This window comes from Microtus oregoni, unplaced genomic scaffold, assembly GCF_018167655.1.
Source record: "Microtus oregoni isolate MIOR12 unplaced genomic scaffold, Mior012 000010F_ref0000083, whole genome shotgun sequence".
Classification (NCBI taxonomy): Eukaryota; Metazoa; Chordata; class Mammalia; order Rodentia; family Cricetidae; genus Microtus; species Microtus oregoni.
Window position 1 is genome coordinate 280,208 of NW_024543069.1, and position 24,268 is coordinate 304,475.

Genomic DNA, 24,268 nt, shown 5'->3' on the forward strand with positions numbered 1-24,268 from the left:
GCATGAGACTGAAGGCAGAGGGAATCATGAGAGACAGGACACTGGTTCTCTGTGGAGGTAGTGTGTCTCTCACTTCTCTTTAGCTACAAGGGATACATCATCTCCTGGGCTGCAGAGGAGCCGGGGGATATCATCCAACAGAGAAGAAAGGTAAGAGCCCACTGTATCTCCACGCGGCTCTGGTTATACCCTCCCTGTCAGCTCTGGAGCTGCCCCTCCTGGCCACTTGCCAGCTCAGATCAGGATGGTAGCGGGCTATCAATACAAACAAGACGGTTCAGCACACGCATTATGTTTCAGATTCACCAGTCTCACTGAAAGAGCAGAGAAAGTCTTCAGAAAACTACTAGGTTCATTCTTTTGATAAAAACCTTCAGTCGTTAGTGGATGCTGACAGTCCATATCTTTGCTCTCTCAGAGAACAGGATCTAGGATCTACCAAAGCCTAGACCATAAAGCATGGCAGATTCCCTTAAACCCTTTAAAGTCTTACTGCGTGAAAACCATCATGGCTTTTAATAATGCTGGGAGAAAATTTTATCTTGGTAGTTTAAGAAGCCACACTTCAAACTTCTTAAAGAAAAATGAAAAGAGAAAAAGGACAGGCTTCCAGGACTGCTTTGAAAGCTGGAGCGCAAACTTCAAAGGCAGGGTCTTTGTGTGAGAGCAGTTTTATGACTACTGATGCAGATCCCACCAAAGCTGAAAGGGAGACTCAGTGCATCTTAGGGATGGCCTTAGAAGAAGATGAACAAGTCAAATGAGATTAAAGACAGCCCAAAGCCTGCCACAAATCCCAGGCACGCCAGCTTTACAGATGTGAGTGTGCTGGTAAAAGTGTTTGCCTTGAAGAGCCCAACTTAAGCAACGAGGGGCTACAACCCTGTCTGTGTCCTCTGGGCCTATGCTTCTTCATAGCAGTTACCACAACACCACTGAGGAGAATGATATACTTTTCTATTAGTAACTGTTTGTCTTTGTCCCCCTCATAACATTAAATATTTTTATTAAATGGAATCTGAACTTCTTAAAATTTTGTATCTGAAAGAGGAAAAGTAATTCCTGTACTATCATAAGAAAGAGGCCAACCTGGTCTACAAGAGCTAGTTCCAGGACAGGAACCAAAAACCTACAGGGTAACCCTGTCTCGAAAAATAAAAATAAATAAATAAATAAAATAAGAAAGATAATTCCCAAGATTTATCTCCATTAACATAAAGGAGATAAATAATCCATGTAAAAATGCACTTTTTCATTATTTTAAAAAGTGGAAGGAGTTCTTGCCATTATCTGCATCACTGCCCCAGTCTTAACAAACGAAGCATTTCAGAGCACGCTGTACAGTCCTCAATGCAGCTTAGCATGCAGCAACAGGCACACAGCACGCTGCACTCACAGCATCTGCATGAAATGGAGCGGGCTCTGCGCTTCCCTGTCCTCAGTCTTAGAAATACAAAACTGCTTCTTTCCACCCATGCAGTGATGGCTCCTTGGTCGTTAAGTCCTCATATCCTGCTGCTCACAACCTCGCTCCCACACTCTTGACGTTCACTCAGCAATGTTTACTGATGCTGTGGGTATTATGTGACACACTGGAAAATGAGGACAGAAACACAGTATGGCCCTTTGTTTGAAAATGACTTGATCTACAACAGTCACTGGTGTCTGAGCTTGCAACTCAACGGTGCAGTGCCAACTAGTGTAAGGCCCTGGGCTCAATTCCAACACTTCAAAACAAAAAATCAGAAATTAAATGGTTATCAAGTCAAGTTTTATCTATTTTCTCATAACCCTATAAATTATAAGTGGTTTTAAAGGTTAAAAACACCATTGAAGCTCAAGCACTTATAAAAGGGCTTCATATGAAGAGTCAGCATTTAACATTAATCAATGAAGTCTTAAAGTAAACACCAGTAATACAATTTTCCACATTAGTAAAATCTTGTATACCTAAAGAAAACTAAAATGGAATATGAAACTAGATTTTGTTTAAAAAAACAAAGAAACAGAAGTCACTTGGGATCTAGGTATGGTCAGAAAATGAAGAAGAAAAAACACAGAAAAGCAAAAAAAAAAAAGGCATAATGAGGTTTTAAGTCTAAGTATTTTAAACACTATAGAAGATATACAGGTTACTTCCCAAAGATAGGTAACTGTATTTTACACATGCACTTTGTCTATTAATGGCTGTCGATTAATACAAAACATTCATGTGAAAACCAAATACTGAGCTTTCTCATGTGGCTCACCACAAAGGTAAATCAAGAAAGGAAATGGGTTTTCACCGATAAATGTTTCCTTTTTCCCCTGATAAATGTTTTTTAACCCTTTCCATTAACTTCCTAATTTTTCAATGGAAATTCTAACACCTTTTAATTATGCAAAAACTAAATTATTTGAAATTTGTTCTAATCATTCCATCTTTATCACCCCCAGCCCACCCCGACACTGGGTACCCGTCATGGTCTTTGGGTGTAGTTAAACATACAGACTACAGTCGACATTGCCACGGGTACATTAAGGTGCCTGCCGTGTGTACCAGAAAATGTTGATGGCTTCTTTTGTAAATACCACTAGAATTACTAATGTAAGGCTAGACAAGGTTGGTATGAAAGTCAGTCTAAGCTCTGGGCTCATATCATTTCCCTCCTCTGCTACATATCTGGGTTTTGTTGTTGTTTTACATGGACTCATCTTCCAAGCCTCTGCTGAACAGTGAGTTTGTGTGGGAAATTCTGTGTGTAATACTGTTCTAGAGAATGGGGCACAGTTAGTGCAGAATGCACACTCAGCAGGGACAGGCCCTGGGCTTAGACCTCAGCATGTTGTGTGCTCACACAAATGCGAAAGGAAAAGAAACCAAACCCCACAAGTTCTACCATGACACGCACTGCCATAAGAAATCAGTGTAACAAAACTGTCTTTTTATGTCTTTTGTAAATACCACGTGCTTCTGTGATAGGACTGCATCAAATTCCGTACTGCTGATAATCCAATTAAATCCAGTAAAAACTGTAGTACAGTTTAGTGACTAAAAGAGGCCTCTGGGGCAACAGCTCAGTGGCAAGGAACACACTTAGCATGTGTGAGTCCTAAGCTCCATCCCCAGCACCATAAAAAAAAAAGATTGTAGCTACGAGTGTCTAAATTTGAATCCAGACTATAGTACCTACCCACTAAATGTCTTCTCAGTTCTAGGTGAGAGACTTGGGCCTTAAGGCCAAGGCAGAAAAAAAATTTACTTTCATAGTTTCTCCATGTGTTATCCATAAAGACAAGGGACAATAAAAGAGGCTATCATAAGAATAGTCTTAGCTGGGTGTGGTGGCGCACGCCTTTAATACCAGTTCTCAGGAGGCAGAGGCGGGTGGATTTCTGTGAGTTTGAGGCCAGCCTGGTCTACAAAGAGTTCCAAGGACAGCCAGGGCTGTTATACAGGGAAATTCTGTCTCAAAAACAAAAAACAAAACAACAAACAAACAAAAAAGAAGAGTTAATATGCAGTGTGTCTGCAAGTCCTAAGCACCCATGAGTGATCCACCCATCTGTGTGTGTGCGTGCGCATGTGTGTGCATGTGCACGTGTGTGTACATGTGTGTGTACATGTGTGTGTGTGCATATGTGTGTGCGTGTGCACGTGTGCGAGCGTGTGTGTGAGCGTGTGTGTGAGCGTGTGCATGTGTGTGCATGTGCACGTGTGTGCGTGCGCATGTGTGTGCATGTGCACGTGTGTGTATGTGTGAGCGTGTGTGCGTGTGCACGTGTGTGTGCATATGTGTGTGCGTGTGCACGTGTGTGTGTGTGAGCGTGTGTGTGTGTGTGTGCGTGCACGTGCACACTGTTTCTCCGGTGTTGTTATCTGATCTTGGGCTGCATAAGTGCCAGCTACAGATGGTTCTCATTTTTCCTTCTTGAAAAGGAAAAATATGCCTTAGTTTCTCAAAATTATACTCTGATTTCGCACATTTTGCCTTGTCTCCAATTTTAAAACTTTCCCCAACAATCACACACCTGTGAAGTAGAGAAAATGCAGTTAAATTTCCACAATCAGGCTTATTTTCTAATTATAAATATTTCTAATTTTCTCTCATTATCAAATATGAAATGTTCATTATTAAATGTACAGGTAAATTAGTAACTCATGAGGATGATGAAAACTTGCTTCCAAGTCCCAGTAACTTGAAATGAATATTTCTGGCCTTGCCTGGCTATGATTCCAGTTTTTGTATGCACTCATATGCACAGGCTTTTGAACATATGCATGTAATTTGACAATACTTACAAGACATGAAATACACAGTTCCATGATTTTTGCGCTTAGTGGCACCGAGAACATATGTTTCGGTGTCCGTATCACACATCTGCAGTATCCACGATAGAATTTGCACAGTTCTTCAGTTTGTTTACATACTACCCTTCACTTGAACTACCACACTGTTTTTCTCCTAGTCTGAGACTTCATTTATGGATTCTCTACAGTGGGATTGTTCATCTGTAGCTCCTGCACCTAAATACAGGTGTCTAATAAAGTAGATATATAAAGTTTACCTGCACAGAAGGCACAAACCTTCTCGGCACTGGGGAGGCAGAGGCAGATGGATCTCTGAGTTCTGAATTTGAGGCCAGCCTGGTCTACAGAGTGAGTTCTAGGACAGTCAAGGCTACACAGAGAAGTCCTGTCTCAGAGAACCAGAAAAACATAAAAAAAAAGAAAAAAGAAAACTGATGAGGTGAAACAGTGTTCACATTTATTTATATCCAACACTGAGTTTTATGAATACAAATTAAATTTTTTTTAAATTTATTTATTATTTATACAGTGTTCTGTCTGTATGTATGCTTGCTGGCCAGAAGAGGGCACCAGATCTCATTACAGATGGCCATGAGACACCATATGGTTGCTGGGAACTGAACTCAGGACCTCTGGAAGAACAGTCAGTGCTCTTACCCTCTGAGCCATCTCTCCAGCCCCTACAAATTAAATTTTTAATCTGTTTATTCTGATTATCCAAATCATTTAAAATTCTTATTATTGGTGCTAGCTTTTTTTTTTTTTTTGTTTATTTTTTAGGTTGGAGTTAATTGCACGGTTTCAGGGCTGACCGTCTGGCACCAGCAGTACACTACAATTGGTATACCCCTCTCTGGGTACCACTCCTGTTCACAGCTGCACTCAGATGCTGTTCCCACCCAGCTTGTCATGTTCATTACATCATCCTCGTGTGGCTCACATCTGGGCGGTCATGTTGGTGAGCGTCTGACATTGTGAGGAGACAATCTCACAGCAAACGCCCTGATCTTCTGTTCTTACAGCCTTTCTGCCCCTCTTCTGCAATGAGCCCGGTGGTGTTCAGATTGGGCTCAACAACTATAAATTTTGATTACTTGGGAGTTTTTTGTAATAGTCTTTATTTTTTGAGACAGGGTTTTACTATGGTAGCCTTGGATGGACTCAAACTCAGAGACCCATCTGCCTCTTCCTGGGATTAAAGGTGTGTACCAATACCTAACCCTAAAATTCTTTTTAATGTTTCTTCCATATTTGTAAGGTTTCTTTGTTAAATACATGTAAGTTAGGTACTCTGCAAGTAATAGAGGGTTTTCACATCTTTAGCTATTAACAATACCTTGATCTGCCCTGGTGTAATAGTGGTGCAGGCTTTTAATCCCAGCACTTGGAGGGTCAAGATGGTGGATCTCTGTGAGTGTGAGGCCAGTGTGGTCTACATAGTGATTTCCTGGACAGCCATAGCTACATAGTAAAGATTGTGTTCTGAAACAAACAAACAAACAAAACCAAAAAACTTTGCCTAAAACATCCCAAAGAAATAAAATAATCTCAGTTATAGAAAACTACAGCCTATAAAGATGAACACCTGAATGCTCAACAGAAACAGAGTTCAGCTATAAAAAGAACTGAATTCCAGGGAATTTTTTTTCTTCATTTAAAGCACTCCAAGGGCCTGGAGAGATGGTTAAGGTTTAGGGAGAACCTCAGTTTGATTCTCAGCACCCACATGGTGGCTCACAACTCCAGTTTCAGGAAACCCAAAGCCCTCCTCTGGCTTCCATGGGCACATATACACATAAAATAAATAAATCTACAAAAACAAAATCTTCCAATCCTAAATCTGAAGTCTGACCAAGCCTACTAGAATGTAAGAAAACTAGATTATTTTTAAAAATCATGGATAATGATAAGCAATGACCTATCTAAGTAGGTGATGCCAACTTAAAAACCCAACACTACACCCACAAGCTGGGTGTGGTCATCCACACCTGTAATCCCAACCCTTGGGAGGTGAGGCAGGAGGATTATGACAAGCCAGTCCAGACTACTGGGGATCCTATATGAAAATAAATAAATCATCCAGATAAGAACAAACAGAAAAGCCCATGATATAATCAATTCTAAAATTTGTTAATTAGCACTTTTAATTAGCTCTATAAAGTAGTGGTTCCAGCATGCGAAAAGGAAAGTAACTAGAAAAAGTAGGGCAATTGTTGCTTTATAAAAGAAGTAATTAGAAAGACACAAATAATTTCATAGAATATGGCTCTTCATACAGCTTCAGGAATATCTACTTCATAATATAAGGTACACATACATGTAAGGTCGCACATAATCTTTCTAATAAAAAGCTGAAAGCAGGTAAAAAAAATCAGTTTAATGTTGGCCCAGAGGTCTCAACTAAACGCGTACTTATTAAAGCTATAGTAATGCCACACTCATGGGGGATGGGGACTCGCTATACCTTATTCTATCGGCAGACAAATCTTACTTTAATATGTGAGAAAGGGGGCAGGGCACCAATTACAGTTTCTGGGTAATATTTGGCGTCTGTGTGTTCTAAGAGTCTAGATAATGACAGTCACTAAGTAGTATGTAGTCTCAAATTAATTTGTCATTGTTTGAAATTAAAATACCTGTTTTGAGCATAAAGTGTGTGCAACTTCATTTGGGATTGCCCCAGTGCCTACATATGAAGATACTCAGTTTCAGTTTGAGGGCATAAATCAGCTCCCCGTCCTCGTATTTAAGTGGCTACAGCCCATAGGACGAATGGTATAGTGATTTTTCTCTGTAACCAAACAAGGTAAATAAATGTGATATATTGGCACATCATCCCACTGCTCTGCATATGGTGCACATTAAGGTTGTATTCATTTGCCATATGAATATAATTCCTTTTACCACATCTACTATTAGCTACAAGAAGTAAATACAGAGTTGTTTTGCTGGAATTTGAGAGTCTGCATTACATCACAGAGCACTAAACATCCTGGACCTTCTGGAGAGTTTCATAGACATTTTTAATGTCACCTGAACATGCTGCTTCAGACCCGTACTTTGAATTTTACAAGAAAATAAAGAAGAAGAAGGCAGAGCAGCAGGCCAGGAAGAAACTGGATGCAGGCTAAACAAGGCACACGGAAGAACTGGGGTCCTCGACAAAGACCCAGATCCACCTCATCCCTCACATGAAAGACCTCATGCCTCAAGCACTGCTTTCATATACATAACCGAGTGAGTATCAGAAACCTACGATTAGGTATTATCTAAACAGTTTCTGCCAACCACAATTTACTGAAGACCTGAGAGTCTCTTGGACAAACTGTAGTGCTTTGTTTTATCATATAGGTACTGTGCTTTCCTTAAAATATTTATTACAAAGTCCCAATTTCAGGTTAGGGTGGAAGTAGAAGAAAAAAATGATTTAAAAAAACTTACAAGGTCCAACACATCATACATATCCTGACATTTGAGATGCATGAATAATATATCACAGGCAATTAAGACAAAATACACTGGTGTTTCCAGGCCCGGCCTTCCCCATTAGAGAGCTGTACATCCCCGGTGCGCCCAGCAGATGGTGCTCTAGGCTACCTACTTACAGAGAGGACACTCCACTACAGCCGCCTATATTTTGCCAAGACAAAGAATAAGAATTTATCAGTAGCTTTAGTAAAACATATCAGGTTTTATGATAAAAGAACATAATTCCTAAATACATGCATAAAGACATACATATGCATAAGCACTTGTGCATGGAGGCCACCAGTAAATAACTCACACTGGACACGTTACAACACCACTTCTTTTACAGACTTGATGAGTAGTCTAATATCACTGGTATTTATAGTCACAGGGCAAGATCATTCTAAATTCATTAAAAAAAATTTAGAATGCCTTAAAGTTGGAATTCATTTTTAATTATAGCAGGGATGTCTCATTAGGGTGATACTAGTAAAATTAACAACAGTAGGATTTACGATAATGACTTATGTGACTGATGAGAGTATAACAAAATGAAGTTTTAGACAGAGAAAAAACAGGGCAGCTCTGGAATACAGTACTTTACAGAGCGGCTCTGCAGCCTGTGAGTGCTACCAGCCTTACGGTTAATAAAATTTTCTTTCTAATTAACGGTGCTGAAATACTCTTAACAGAATCTTGTTGTTTTATATATATAAACTACCCCCCCCATAGACGCCATTCCTATAAATGGAGAAGGCTGACATAGATTACCATGTCTGATTGCAAAGAGGGAAAAGAAATATGCCACCTTTCCATCAAATCAAAACCAGAATGCAAGAATGTTAAAGTACTTTACTGAAATAGTGTGCAGCAAATCCACGCGACACCCTCACCGTCTGCAATCACCCGCTCCAAAAGCGAACAGACTGACTGTAAAACAAAAATCACTTTGAAATCTAAAAGTGTTGCCTAAGTGGTTAGTTTTTAAAATTCAAGTTTATGATTTATTAGTATAATATAAAATAGTGAATAAATAATAACAGTGTCGTATGCTTTCAACTTGTTTATGTAAGCACAATCATGTCAAGGTTGGAAGTGTTTAAATACCAATTTAGGGCACTGAGGGAACACATTTTCTCTGGAATTTGGAGGGCGATGCAGTCGGCATTGTTCTGAAGAGAAAACCTTCCTTTGGAGGAATCTCAGCCTAGGACAGCAGCCGGGGTGAGGTAACCAAGTGCTGGGCTTTCCGCAGAAAACACCTTTCACTGAAATCGTCCTGGTTAATGTTACAGAAACCATCCGCAAGCAAGTGGAACGCTATTTTCAGCCTTCTCATCGCGAAAGCCGCATTCCACCGCAGATAACCATCACAAGACAATAGAGCCAAAGGTGAAAAACGGCCTGTCTGCGGAAGGCTGCATAATCTAGACAGGTTTCATAAAACATGTGAGTCATTTTTAAAGCCCCAAATTATACTATTTATAGGTTTCATCCAAGTTGAGTTAGCCTGATTTTTATCCAACTAATAATACACCTATTAACATTGTATAACATTAGGTTAAAATAGTTACGGAGCTATCAACTTTATATGCAGCAACAACATCAGATTTGAAGAAAATGGCATTTGGCTCTTGCTTATGATACTTGCAAATAAAAGTCACTAAATATTCTTGTGATTTTAAAATTTCAAATAAACTTAAATAGCTGAGAGACCTGTAAACTGCAGGGGAAAAACAATAGGTCGCCCCAGCACCACTTTTCTTCTTTTAAAGAAAGAAAAATATCTAGAATAAAAGATTTGAAGTTAAGTAGTGCTGTGTATATACTGGCCTTCCGACAAGTGCATTAGTGTGTGGCCGCTCTCTTGGGGTGTTCCTGCGGCTCTGAGAGACACAAAGCAGGAAGGCAGCAGGAGGCGGGCAGGCGGGCAGGCGGGCGGGCAGGCGGGGGCGGTGGACACCGGAGCCTGAAGGCTCAGAGGTGCCGGACTCAGGGGCTGCTCACAGCCTCCGCTGAACCAGAGGCTCAGCAGACTGTATCAGCTCGTGGGAGGGTTTAAAACAGTTACATAGTAAAAATATCTGGGTTTGCCTGCTATTTGTTTTTTAAAAGCTTAGATTGGCTTTTTCGAATTTTCTATTCTAATGTACATAAATTCTCATAGTAAGTAAAAGTACCTGTATGTCAGGATTCACTACTCAAAGCTAAAGCAGAATTGGATTGGGGCATCAGACATTATAAAGGGCGAGACAGGATGAAGTAATACATTTAGTAAAAATACATAACAGTTTTCTGAAATTTGTATTAGATGTGCCTGTGTTCTTCTGTTCCTCCCCCTCATCGTTACCTGTATTCCTAGGTGTCCACGTTCACCGTATTACAGACAGTAAGAGAACGTGCACACTGCACGGAAGCGATGATGTTTTTATATGTACCAAGACGGTGTTGGTGTGGGGCTGACTGCCTCTGATAACAGTCACCACTGTTGCTTTTACAGATGAGAGACAAGGGCCACAGCAGAGCTGGGAACGCAGATTTCTCCTCTACAAGGAGTCCCAGTATTCCCTCACTCCTCCTCAATTCTCTATTTAAATGTCATACATATAAAAACCAACTCTGGGCCATTTATAAGGGACTTAAATAAGTAACACACATTTAAACATACGTACATATCAGTTAATGTGTAAAGAGATATAAAATACTTACTCTGAAAATGTGACGCTTTCTAATTTTAAAACATAATTAAATCTCTGAAATGCTACAGCAGTTTCATGCAGGAATAGCCAGCACGGTTTTAATATTTCTCAGAATACACATGGCTGAGAACTCCACATAACACAGAGAAGGCAACCAACTCGAACGAAAAGCAAAGACTCAAATATTTGTCTTTGGGGGTATAAGTTGCGATATATGCATAAAACATTTTAAGGCAAGAATCTAAATTCTTTGAGACAAATAACTCTAAAGTGGTAGATTTATATAGTATCTATGTCAAATCTAGTTTTGCCTGAGACATTTATTTAATCTTCTGTTTAAAGAAACAGGAAAAGAAACTGAAAGTAGTTACTCAATCTAGGAGGCCAGAAAGGAAGAGGCATTAGAATGATCAGATAGTGGATATCTTATAGAGAATGAAAAACAAAATCCCTGCATTTTTACCTTCTTTAAGTTGACTGTGTAAATAAGAGACATGTACAAAGTATACTTTCCCACAGTGCAAATGCAGTGGCTTGCTCTGACGTCTAAGGCTGGATTACCTACAGTATCAGAACTTTAAAATTATTTTCCTATTCTATTCACATAGAAGATTATCTTTGATTAAAGTCATAAATATGTCCACTAGATATCAACTGAATATAATGCTTCTTTATGATCTAATCCAAAGTCTCTAACGTACATAAAAATAAAAAATAGTTTTGAAAAAAAACCTCTGGATTTTACTAAATAAATATCAGCATTCTACTAAAAATTTTTGAACAAAGTGTTCACTTTCATACAAGTATTAACTGTTTTTGCACAACCTGAGAAGTCAACCGAAAACATGACAGGGTGAAATACACTTATACCCAGACACAACGCCCCATGGTATTTAGGTGATAGCACAAGCCTTCCTTAGCCAAATACACTGCAACCAGCCTTAAATTAAGAAATGTCTACCTTATGAAACAGAAATCTACAGCTATTCTTACAGGAACTCGTCTCTGTTGTCATAATCATTTTAATTAAATTCTCATTTTTCAGGTGGTCCCTTTAATTGTTTTTCCTACTTCTTAATGTGTTTTTTAAAGCCCTCTCTTGACTGCAGCTGTGTGCGACTGGTTTTAATGGTGGCTGTTTCCTTTTTTGCCTTCTGTGAATTACAATTTTAAATGGTTACACATTTTTGTGTTGTTGTTTTACTGCCTCCAGTGCAGTTTCTGAAAGATGTTTAATGCTGTTGTGAACATTTTCATTTCCCATCTGAAAAGTCAAAAGCCAATGTGACTATTTCATATTGGCCTTTTATGACCTGTTTTATTTTTTAATATGTAAATAAAAGCATAATTTTATAAAGTTATAGATTCCAAACATAACTTTTATTTTGTTCTTTTAAAGCATGAGTTTAATAAACAAGATAATACGTAATTTGTCTTTTATGTTGCATGTTATTGTTCATGAGAACACCTCCAGTTTACTTTGTGTATAAGAATGACCATAATGTAAAAATGAAGGTTTCATATGAGGACCTGAATTATCAGTGACTATGGGATGTTTTAGTAACCATGCCATCTAGGTCTACCTTAAATTACAGCTTAGAAATTGAACATACTTGATAATTCAGTGTTGTTCTCACCGTAATGAAAGAGCGCTTCCCCCTCGAAGTGTTATTAGTCTACATTATTTCTAAAAGTTCACTTTAAAAAATAGTACTTACTGCCTGGGTTATCTCCAATTCCATTGCTTTTTCCATTCCAGTACCACAGAAGAAGGGTTGCGTCACGTGACCCTGAGAGAATGTAGCAATTTCCCCCTATATATGACTCAGAGCGAGCCAGGCAAGTGACGACATCCCAATGGCCAAACACCACTTGGATCAATTTTCCTAAAATATAAAGCAAATTTTCTTTAGCTGCAATTAAAAGACAAAGCAAGCTTCCAGCAAATACATAACCTGCAGAACGCCGATGCCAGGATAATTCAGTCTGGGAAGGTTCTGACCTGGTAAGGTTTTGTTTTTAAATACTATCCATAATACTTTCAAAAAATCAAGTGAATAGCAGTAACATTTTTGAAAGGCATATGATAAAACTATTTCAACAAATAATATTTGAGTATGAGGATACCATATCCTTATAAACAGCCACTATAAATTACACAGGAATAATATTTACTGGTTAAAGCAGGCCCAGGAGAGTCCTTACCCTGGAACCATTTAACACTTTCTTGAGTTACTCTGTGACTCAAAACCAAAGCCTGCTGCCTGCCTTCCTGTGAAAGTACTGCAGAACTCAGCTCCTAACAGCCTCCGCTAATGAAGCTCTTCTGTTTCTAGGTCACGGTGAAGAGAGTTCCTTCTTTTTCAAACCAAGGCTATACATGGACTAACTTTTCATGAAAGAACAGTTTATCATGATTGCAATTCAAACCCCGGTGTTCCTTATTTTAGTTTTCTGAAGGATGAAGATTCTTTTAAGGGTGATGATAAAACAAAGATTACAGTAGTTTAATGGGAAGGACTGAGGACAGTGGAGAGGAACTTAGTCAACGTATATGCAGAAGAGTGGCCCACAAACCTGTGTCAAACATAAAAACCAAGACTAAGAGAAAAATGTATAGCTCAATAAGAAAAAACAAACAAATAAAACAACAACCCCAAGTGCTTGCTGTGGAGAGTCACCGCTTAACTGACACTGTGGTACCATTCATAGACTGGTTTACAGAGTTAGACAGACATCCACAGCCCCTCTAAGCCACCGTAGGTCATTGCGACCATTTCCTGGAAAAGCCTGAGGTCCACAGATGTGCTACACAACACTCTCAACTGAGTGTGGCAGGGCTAAAGAACTCACACGTTAAAGAAATGAAAGTTTTCTACTTGGAACACACAGAACAACATTCAGAGGCCTAAGCTCTCAATTAAGAGCTGGCATCTAAAAGTACATAACCTCTCTTTTATTTTCTTTCTTCTTCCTTTCCTTTCGTCCTTCCTCCCTCCCCTTCCCTTCCTCCCTACCTTTCTTTTTCTGTTTTGGTTTTTCAAGACAGGATTTCTCTGTGTAGGCCTGAAACTTAACAGACAAAGCTGGCCTCAAACTCAGAGATCCACTTGCCTCTGCCTGAGAGCTGAGATTAAAGGTGTGCACCACCGCCACCTGGCTACTTTTCAAGATAGTAAGTGTAAATAAGAAAGTATTCACTTAAAATTTTAAAGCATTGATTACAGTAAACCTAAAACTTTTTATAAATGTTTCAAATTTAGAGATAAAATAGTGAAACACTTATCTACATCAGGTAAAAGTCAAATGCAACTTTTTCACTCATGAGCAACAGGCTTGCAGAAGCAAATGCTACCAACCTTAAAACCAGACTTATTTAATTTTATTTAATTAACACTTTTTATTTTTCACATCTTTTTAAATATTTTCTCTTATAAAAATTTATTTTATTTAATTAAAATTCAGACTTATTTCAATTACAAATTACAGTTAATAAAGGACATTAAGGCAGATCAAAAAATCCCTTAAGGCCAGTATTTGAATTGTTAAATGTGCCACAAGTTTTTGAAAAGTCTTCAGCCTTCTAAATTGACGCTAGACATTTCTCTTACAAAGTCAGACTGTATCAGTAAGGCATCTGCTAGGAAGAATTCAAAATTTTAAAACTAAATATGAAACGTATATCAATTTTTATTTCATTTTTAAGTGAAGATGTTTAGTAGTAAACAGGCTAGGTGCCTGCACTCCCATAGAGTTCACAATGTGTCTTAACCGCTGAAGGAAGCTGGTAAGTCATACTGGCGTTATGTCTTGGTCACAGTCTGACCAGGGACGTCTGCTTTGGCCTCTCCCTAAGTGCGAGAGCTCGGGAACTGCGGAAGTGACGTGAACATGTTACTCAAGCTAAGGTCTGTTCTGAAGTCCAGCAACTGTGGAGTTGTGTGAGCACTACCAACTAGGTAAGTGAGGTACAAGGTACCCAAGAGACCTAGGAGTCCTGGTGCAATGGTCCCGGAACCTCACAGAGAACTATTTGCTGGGCAGCTTACTTTATTTCCAGCTAGTTCAGGGGCCAGGTGGGAAGCGGTCATTACCGACACAGGATGTTCCATGTTCCTCCTTAAGCCACTACCCTGTTCCTCCTGTGTGTGAGGAAAACAGATACCCACTTGCTGTGCTTTCTTTTCCTTCTAAAATTACCTAGTTTTAATTTACCTAGCATCTACTAGGTGCCGAGCATTAGGTTTTCTTAAATGTACACAGTGGTAAGGACACTGTTCACACCCTCAGGGCCTTTGTTGTCTAATGCTGTAGACAAACACTGAAATAAAGTGAACAGATACACAGTGATGTGTTCTACAAAAAAGAACAATCTAAAATCAGTGAATGGAAGGAAAATCCAAGTGGGAGGCAGATATAAACATTATACCAAAGGAGTTTCCTGTCTAATCCTGCTTAGCTTTATTCTCTAGAAACTGTAGGCTCAACTCCAACAAACATTCTCTCTACAGGTTTGCTTGCCCTGCTCTGGCAGCCCAGCTCGGCAGTCTCCACCGCTGTTGTGATATGGAGGGTTGCTCCTTCCAAATAAATCACAGTATAAATACCTGCTGCTCTTTTGGTAAATTATTTTCTGATAATCTCATAAGTGCTCTTCAGCCTTTATTTTTTGTTTCCTTTAATACCAGGCTACCTCTCCACACATTAATATCAAAAATTACCACAAACACTAGAATATCCCTTTTTTGACAGAACAAATTTTCTACTTAATGCTTTATTTGACAGCTGTGCTACAAATAAAACAATCCCAGCACAGAACTCCGCACCACTGCATCTAAATGTGGCCAGAAAATAATTCTGACTGCCGGGGGAGGTTTTATTGTTGCCTCTGCTGCTCTGGTTGTGCCATGAAAACATGATTTATGTCTCAAGAATTTCCTGTTACAACCCAAATACCCCTCCCCAATCTAATAAGAGGAAGATTTTTTTTTTGGCTTGTGTGCTAAAATATAATTGAATTCAACACTTGTGATGGCTTTGCCATTATATATTAACTGATCATACAATTTTCCCTTACTTCTTCACCAAACTTAAGGAAAAAATTAGTTGATAATACCTATTGTCATAAAAACACAAATTCCTATTTTTCTCACTGAAATTACTTTTAAATAAAACTAGCAGCTGAGTATGCATAGACGACATACAAAAGGAATATCACTTGAGGGTTCTTTTTTCTGCACTTTTATAGAAAATATAAATTTTTAAATGTCAGTTAACTTGATATGAAGTTTAAAATAATGCTATTTCTTATGACTATTTTACATACACAGAGTCACATATTTTTTATACAGGGTATTACAAGGTTTCTGTTGGGGGGAAGTGAAATGATATCAACTATGTTAAGTCTAACGGAACATGGCCTGCCCACAAGAAACTTAGGGCTACAGATCATGGTGGTTTTCAAATTAACCACGGATAGTGACACCTGTGTGAGTCAATGTAGAAAAAGAAAAAAAAAAGAGAGAGAGAATGCTACATATAAAGTCGGAAGTGCTAGGCCAAGCCCCATTCTGTTACTGTTAGCTACTGAAATTTCAATATACCACTTAACTCTCTAAATCTCTGTCCATATTGTCTAAAAATGGAATAAGGACATGTATCCACTCCACAAGAGTTTTATGAAGCTTAAACAATAATATGTATGCCTAAGAACTCTGTAATTTCTAAAAAAAAAGAATGGATACAGGAATTATGTAAATTATTAGTACAGTAGGAAAGTTAAGCTCTACTTAACATATATTGGTATTTAATACATATAATACAACAAATATAATAGAGAATGTCAATGAATTCAAAAGTTTTATAATACCAAAATTCATGACTCTACCCATATTCTGACAAAGGTCAACCCTGGAGAAGTGAAGTAGGCAGTGGTTGCCAGGACTTCAGAGTGTGGGAAAAGGGGACATCCAGCCGGTGACATGAGGGGATTGGGGGTCATGGAGCTGTTCTGCACAGAGTCTGTGAGATGGTGATGTAATTCTGTGCACTGTCAAAACTTAAACACTATAAGTCAAAAAGCATGGAATAACTTACTGTGTGAATTTAAAAATAACCTTTCTAAGTGTGAGAACAATAAGCAGTCCAAAAGACTACTAAGAAAAAACTTATGAGGGACATATCACGTGTAACCCAGAGTCTGTGAGGACAGAGGGTGCATCAAATAATACTGAGGTTATTCTTTTATGCTATAATAATGAAAAGTAGAAATCTAAAATAGCCCATCAAAACAGAAGATTCAGTAAAATAAAGAAATAGTTTTAGAAAACATCAATTCACTCTGCAGTTCTACATAAAGTTTGTGGAATTTTAATTTCAAAATAATCCACCTCACAAAATGAAATATCTAAAAGAAAATACCCTCAGCTTCTCAGAAAGGCTTGGGTGATCATGTTTGCTTTCATGAACTTACATCAAAATAAAGTGGACTGTAAGAAAATGAGAATCAATTTCCTGAAGTAGAAAATAAACAGAAATTTTTCACCAAATAATTTTAAGGCTCATTCTCTAAATATTTCAGCAGAAGAGAGTAATTCCCCCATTCTCTCAGCTGTGCTACAGTAGTCTAAAAATCACACATATAAACTCCGTCAAGAACCATCTACTGTTCAGTCACCTATTTATTAAGAGGAGCAAGAACCCATGCATTTCATAAGAAAGAGGACTTGCTAAAAGAAACTTAATTAAAAATTTCGATTAAGTAGAATTCCCACTACCAGAGCATTAATCAAGATACACGCATTTCCTTCTCCACTGACATATCTTCTTCCAGGGACGGGGCATCTGACAGTGGAAGACACCATACTCAAAACAAACTCAGTCAACAACAGTTCATGTCATGATGTGGGAACCCCCTCTGTATGCTATGAATGTTTTATTACCACTGGTTAATAAAGAGGCTGCTTTGGCCTATGACAGGGCAGAATAGAGCCAGGCTGGAAGAGATACAGAGAACAGGTGGGGTCAGAGAGATGCCATGTAGCTGCCGAAGGAGACAGGTGCCAGAACCTTACCCGGTAAGCCACAGCCTTGTGACAATATACAGATAATAGAAATGGGTTAATTTAAGATATAAGAGTTAGTTAATAAGAAGCCTGGGCTAATAGCCGAACAGTGTTGTAATTAATACAGTTTCTGTGTGATTTTTCAGGTCTGGGTGGCTGGAAACAAACAAGCAGTCACCAGCTAAAATGTTACAGTCCTATTGATTAATGAAGTAATATGGAATTAACATCTAACTCTAAGCTGGGTGGTGGTGGCACACATCTTTAATCCCAGCACTCAGGAAGCAGAGGCAGGAGGATCTCTGAGTTCTAGGTAGATCTCTAGTTCTAGGAGAATCAGGACTACACAAAGAAATCCTATCTCAAAAAAAAATCTTTAACTTTATTCAACTATATATTACCTATACATTTATTTTTTCTTCTCACAGTTTCTAAAATGTTTTAAGGACATGCTGTTAAATTTATCAATAGTTTAAATTTCTGCCATGCAAACATTCCTTGGATTATATCTGCTGTTGGTTTGTCCCTCAGGGATCTGAACTTCAAAAGCATCTGTCACACGCTTAGTCAGTAGTCACTACTCTTCATTGGGGCAGAGGTTTCAGCAAGATTCTTTGCAGAATTGGGAAAGACAAGGTTTATTCTCAAAGGATAGACTTCATGATTCTTCCTAATATGGAACAGAAAACCTTTAAAATAATTGAAATGTAAAAATACTTCGGTGTTTGTACACTTGTCTAAAATTGTATGTACATGTGCGTATAGTGTTTACATCCATAGCTTTGTTTGTACATGTTTGTACACTTGTCTAAAATTGTATGTACATGTGTGTACAGTGTTTACATCCATAGCTTTGCCTACAGAATGGAATTATTATTTTGTAAACATGTGCTTGGGAGACAAAACTGTTGAAAAACTTCCTCTTACAACATAGTGAAGCTAGCTCAACCACAAATGTTGTAGCCCACTATTTCCTGAAAGGGAAGATACATCCTCTTTATTTTTGGGAGTAAGATGAGAAAGCATTCTTGACTCTAAGTCATGATCTTTGGATCATGGATGAAGAAAATAAAAGTTACCTGTGTCTGTGGAGTAGACTCGGAAACTCTTATCCCAGAAGCCGCAGACAAGAATGTAGCGGTTGTCAGAGGTGATGACGAAGCATTGGGAATGAACTTGGATGCTCTGGTCCAGAAGGTCAGTTATCTGCCTCCTGTGTGTCCCTGTGCCGCAGGCTGTGAGAACAGGGAAGAAGAAAAAACTACTAAACTTACATGGATAAAGACATCCTACAGTGCCGTCACCTCGGGAGTTGGGGGTGAGAAAAGGAGAGATGAGATCCAGAGTACGTGACCAATATGACTGCTGGAGGAATGGAGCCATTACAGTCAATATCTCAGTAAAAAATGTTTTGCTTAGAGGGAAAAAAAGTAGAATACACCCATTTTTAAAAAAATTGTACAACTGTCAAAACATGCTTTCTAGTTCTTGGCCAGGACAAGTAGGTTACAGCCTCTAGATCTCACCACAGTTTGGGTTGTTTCTGACAATCTCATTACGTCTATTGCCACGAGATAGATTCATGTTGTGACAATCTATTACCTTTAACATTTTGTCATAAGGGAGAGAATTAGGATTTGAATGTCATATATTTGAAATATTGCAGCATCTTGTACTACTTTGGCTTTTACGGGTCTTTAATTTGACTAGAAGGGAACTTCCATCCTCCCTGCTTACAGCTGCACACGTGTAAAAAAGGCAAGAATGAGGGGGGATTCATTTAAGATCCTTGTGGGTGAAAAAGTCACAGCACACTGCCATGTTTCAATCTTCACTCAGTGATGAGATGAGAGCGACAACCCGGCCAGCTGCCCCCAAGAGCTCCAAGGCTCCTGAGATGGGGCTGTCTCAAGGCTCAGGTTAGGCAGGTTGTGACACCAAGCACTGGGGAAAAGGAACACAGGTTTGTCGTTGTCAGAAGAGCAATGTCACTCTGTTGTTTTTTTTTTTTGAGGGGGGGCGGGGGGATATTATTAAGCCAACAAGACAGAACCTTTGTTTTTAGTGACTTTCCATCACAGATAGAGGTTTTCACACCATGAAAATTTGATTGCTCCAGAAACCAGAACGGAGTGGTTAAGTCTAACTTCTGTTTCTAGTTATTAAGTTCTTTATGCCAGTTTTCAGTTTGAGGGAAGAAACTATATATTAATGATAAAAACTCAAAAATACTGGCTTTATAGTCATTGTGTATGATATCTAAATAATGTGGGGGGTTTAACAGAAGGCCTGCCAAATCAAATAAACAAGCAGACAAAGCATTTAAAATATTCTCAGGGCTATGCTGAAAACCAATGATGCCCGAACTATCCTCGACATAAACAGAACACACCCCACATGCAGGTATACATATAAAATCCTGCTAATGTCTGCTGACACAACTTATATTGAAATCAACAGGTGACAGAATGAGCTTTGGAAGGTTAATGGGGTAAGAAACTGCACCAATAGTAAAATGGGAAGAGTTCCAGTAGGGGGATCAGTTTTACTTCTCACACAAAAGGAAGTTGTGGCAGATGAGGAAAGGTTTTACAATGAATCACACACAGAATAGCCCACTGCAGTAAAACTGTGACATACATATAGTCCATGAAACCTAGAAAAACAATGATTGCTGCCACACTTCACTATACACAGAACCTTTAAAAACATCTTTTTGCCAGTATTTCTATGACTTTTGCTCCTCGACTATTAATTCTCACTAATTTGGGGGAGGGCAGGCATGCACATAATTCTGAATTGAGGGATCACAGCGCCCGTGACTAAGGCTGATATTTCTCCAGCACTCAGATGAACTAGTGTTTGTTTGTTGTGGCTTTTGTGTTTGGAGAAAAGGTCTCACTCTGTTTAGGTCTGCCTTGAACTGGAGGTCCTACTGCCTCTATTTCTGAGTGCTGGGACTATAGGTGTGTACCACTAAACCCAGCAGCTTAACTATTTTCTAAATGAATTCTTCTTGAAGTTTAACACCAAAAAGCTTTTTGTCCAGCCATCTGTCCATCACCGATCCATTTGTTAGTTCATTTGGACATCCTTTGTTTGTCTAGCCCATGCACTTTATGAGAGCATTTATATTATCCCACTGTTTTGTTTGTAAATTTACTTTGTGATTCAATCCCACAATATGTATTTGTAGGATATACATAGATTGTATATTTGATTAGATAAGCAGCATCCAAACTTGGACATGACTACTTTGGGAGTATAAGACTTCCCACGGGATACGGCACAGATGGTTTTATGTGAATCAATTTCTAGTTTCTCAACTTTCATATATTCTCTTGTCTGAAACTGATTTGCCTGGGAATTCTCCTGTGGGTTTTCTTTCTTATTTCTTCTTTTGCTTTAGATGAAACCATGTTATACTCCTATCCATAATCTTTGTATGGTTCTTTACCCCTGGGGATTAAAATCTCTTGGGAGCCAAGGACAGGAACAATGAAAAATATTGATTATACTAAAAAGTGAGTGCCTTGGTGTTATCAATTTGTAGGTCAGATGGCTTCAAGATACTGGAATGAGGATCTAGTCACACTGCTAATCAACATTAAAAGTAATCTTCAACAGCAAGGTTAAAAGGAAAGATACCTAATATTAGACCATAAAGATGATTCTTAATAGATCATTACGTGAATTTTGTTACATATTACAAAAAGTACAAAAATCTATATGGCATTGTTAGAGCAAAACATTTCCCTTTCTTCTCTACTTTCTTATGTAACATTCCTCAGCTACAAAATCAAAGCAATAGGGACAGCTCTGTTGAACAAATCTACCTAGCCAACTTAGAGTTAAATAATGTTTATCAACACATGCACTATTAGAAGGGGAAACACCCCATTTAGTTAAATGAAGACTTATTTCTAAAAAGTGCTTGCTTTTATATTTCTTTAGTATTAAAGTTCATTACAGGACGGGGTTAAACTTTGGTGGTACAACACACGTGCTCAGCACTGCTGAGGCCCAGAGCTGCATCTCCAGCGCCACACTGAGAAGCCCACATACTTAGCTACAAGTGTAAACTGTAAGGCGGTGAGAAGTGGCGGCACACACCTGTGAACCCAGCGCTCGGGAGGCTGCAGTGGGAAGGCCTAGAGTTCAAGGCTGTTTTGCGCTATAATGAATTCCAGGTTAGGGTATAGAATGAGACTTTAGTTGTTGTTTTCTGAGACAGAATTTCTCTGTGTAGCCCTGACTGTCCTGGAACCCGCTCTGTAGACCAGGCTAACCACGAAATCAGAGATCTGCCTGCCTCTGTCTCTCAAGTGCTGGGATTAAAGGTGTGCGACACCACCGCCTGGCTAGAATGAGATTTTAACACACACACACACACCCCAAAACAAAACTGTTGGGACTAATGAGTCTTGGCCTTCAGCTGCTCTTCCCTGTCTAGAGTCTTCTAATTGAAGTTACTAGAAGCTGTGCCTAGCTTACAGGATCAGAATATGGGATTTTCACCTGTTGGCCATTGACTGGAGTGTATTTAAGCCTCCATGGTGCTAATAAAGGGGGCCTTTTGGTATCAGTGTTTAAAGGTCTGCGTGTGGTCTGTCTCTGCGTCTGTATTCTCAAACCTCCAGCCCCTTGCCCAAAGCTCTCGAACTGGGGTCTAGCGCATAGAGCGCAGACGGGGGCACGGTGCGCAGCACAAAACAAAAGAAAGAAAAATTGCAAAGGCTACTCGGTGTAATTAATTAAAGATTTTAATTTGTACTTTTGGGGTATTATGTTTTTATTTATTTCCAAATATTTTTTAAAATGAAGCATAAAACAAATCTGAACCTTGAATGCACAGAACAATCTAAGTTTATAGACATATGTTTTAACTTTCCATACATATGTTCATGGCTGAAAAGTATAATAGCATAACCAGTTAAGAGTTAAGATAAAATTATGTGAAGAAAACAGGAAATAAATCAAAAGTAAAAAAATAATTTGGTGAAATTTCCAACTGTTGAAGGTTTTCATATGTATTTTTAAAAGTAAAAGATGTTGAATACCAGTTCATTTTGATATTGGGATTCCATTGGATATATCACAAATGTTTTCTACTATGTCAGAAATTTTAACTACTTGGAATTATGCTAAAAACTTTTGTGTATAAATTTTAAGATTAGTGAGGAAGATGGGATTATGCTCAGTTGACAGAGTCCTTGCCTAGCAAGTCCGAAGTCCTGGGACTGACACTAAATGGTGGCACACACACCTGAAATCCCAGCACTCAGAAGTTCAAGGTCATCCTGAGTCACTACTGACCTTGAGGCCAGCCTGGGCTACCTAAGACAGTTACTGTGGTGAATGGAGGGGCTGTTTGATGGCCAGCAATCTGGAAGCTCCTGTGGTAAACCATGACCCACAGGCTGAATGAGTCATACCTGTAGGTCATTAAATATGAAGCATTATTGGAAAGCAGGAACACCCATCTATTGTCCGTCCATGGTGGCTTTGGTACTGAGATCAAAGAGTTAAATAACTGTCTGAAACCTTAAGACCCACAAAGCCTGAAATATTTAATATTTGGCCTTTTACCAAGAAACATTGCCCATATTGACTGAATTCATTTAATTATATTACAGAATATTCATTGCCATGTTTTAAAGTGGTGAGCCTATAATTCAGAAAGAGTGTTTTACATGTCTTAGCAAATGGGCTTTATTTTCCTGATTTTAAAACTACAGAGTGAGCATTTTTCTTTGCTACTTTTAACAAGTAGCAAACAGTATCTTTCCAAAGCAAAATGAAATTAAGGGTCTCGAATGAAATTCAGAATAGTATTTACTGGGGAAATGACTAATGAATTGTTTTTGAATTTCAAGTTTTATTCATCCTGTAGTAGAAAATCATCTACTGAATGATAACCATTTAGTGTTCTATTGTGGTGAAGACTTAAAAAAAAAAAAACAGGGTAACATGCAAATCGGGAACATAGATTTTTAAATAATAAATCTGCTCATTTATTTGCAAAATTAATATGTAAAATGGTAACATTCTAACAAATTTATTTGTTCAGGGTAAATTTGCCAAAATTAAAGGCCAAATATCCATGCTGGTTGCTTACCCCCATGGTAAGGCAATTACGGTTTGCTTTTTTTTTTTAATTCTAAAAGTTATCAAGCTTAACCTTTTTGGTGACACCACATTTGAAATCCCGACGCATAAGAATGACAAATGCTAGCTAGAGATCTCAGCTAAATGACTCCAAACCATACCAGCAATTAAAAATTCTACGTCATCTGCTGCAGATGCTTTCCTTTCCTAGCGACTCTTTCTTGTCTCCTCCCTATTTTTTTTCTTTCTCCCTCAACAAATTTAACGTCCAATGGCAATTTATTGGCTGTAGGACTCTAGGAAAATGAATACAAATATCTTAACACTCCCATTGGCTGGGCAATATATTTCAAATTTGAAACCGCTCTGCAATTGCACACTAACCCCCCTGACTGAACAGAGGACCCGGGAAGAAAGGATTCATCTCCTTTAATGATGAGACCCTGGCATTACAGTTTTATTTTTTATAACACAGTGCTGCTAAGAATCCCACTGTTATTATGAAAATTTCCCTGGCAAAGAAGCCCCATCACATCACGCTTGCACCAATTCATCATAACGCGCCTCGCTCCTGCTCATCAACAAGTCTGAGTGATGAAAAGATCCAATATTATCCTGACAGTACTTCATGCGCATTC

General features: G+C 38.6%; 1 protein-coding gene across 5 annotated transcripts in view; it reads right to left on the reverse strand.

Moving 5' to 3' along the window:
- Lrba (LPS responsive beige-like anchor protein) overlaps positions 1–24,268 on the reverse strand; it is a 478,937-nt gene that overhangs the window by 14,143 nt on the left and 440,526 nt on the right. For all 5 annotated transcript variants that reach the window (XM_041659437.1, XM_041659438.1, XM_041659435.1 and 2 more), the window contains exons 52-53: positions 18,602–18,757; positions 12,177–12,344 (exon numbers count right to left, since the gene is read on the reverse strand). In XM_041659437.1, coding sequence (XP_041515371.1) covers positions 12,177–12,344; positions 18,602–18,757 — 324 coding nt within the window. The remainder of the gene's footprint in view (positions 1–12,176; positions 12,345–18,601; positions 18,758–24,268) is intronic.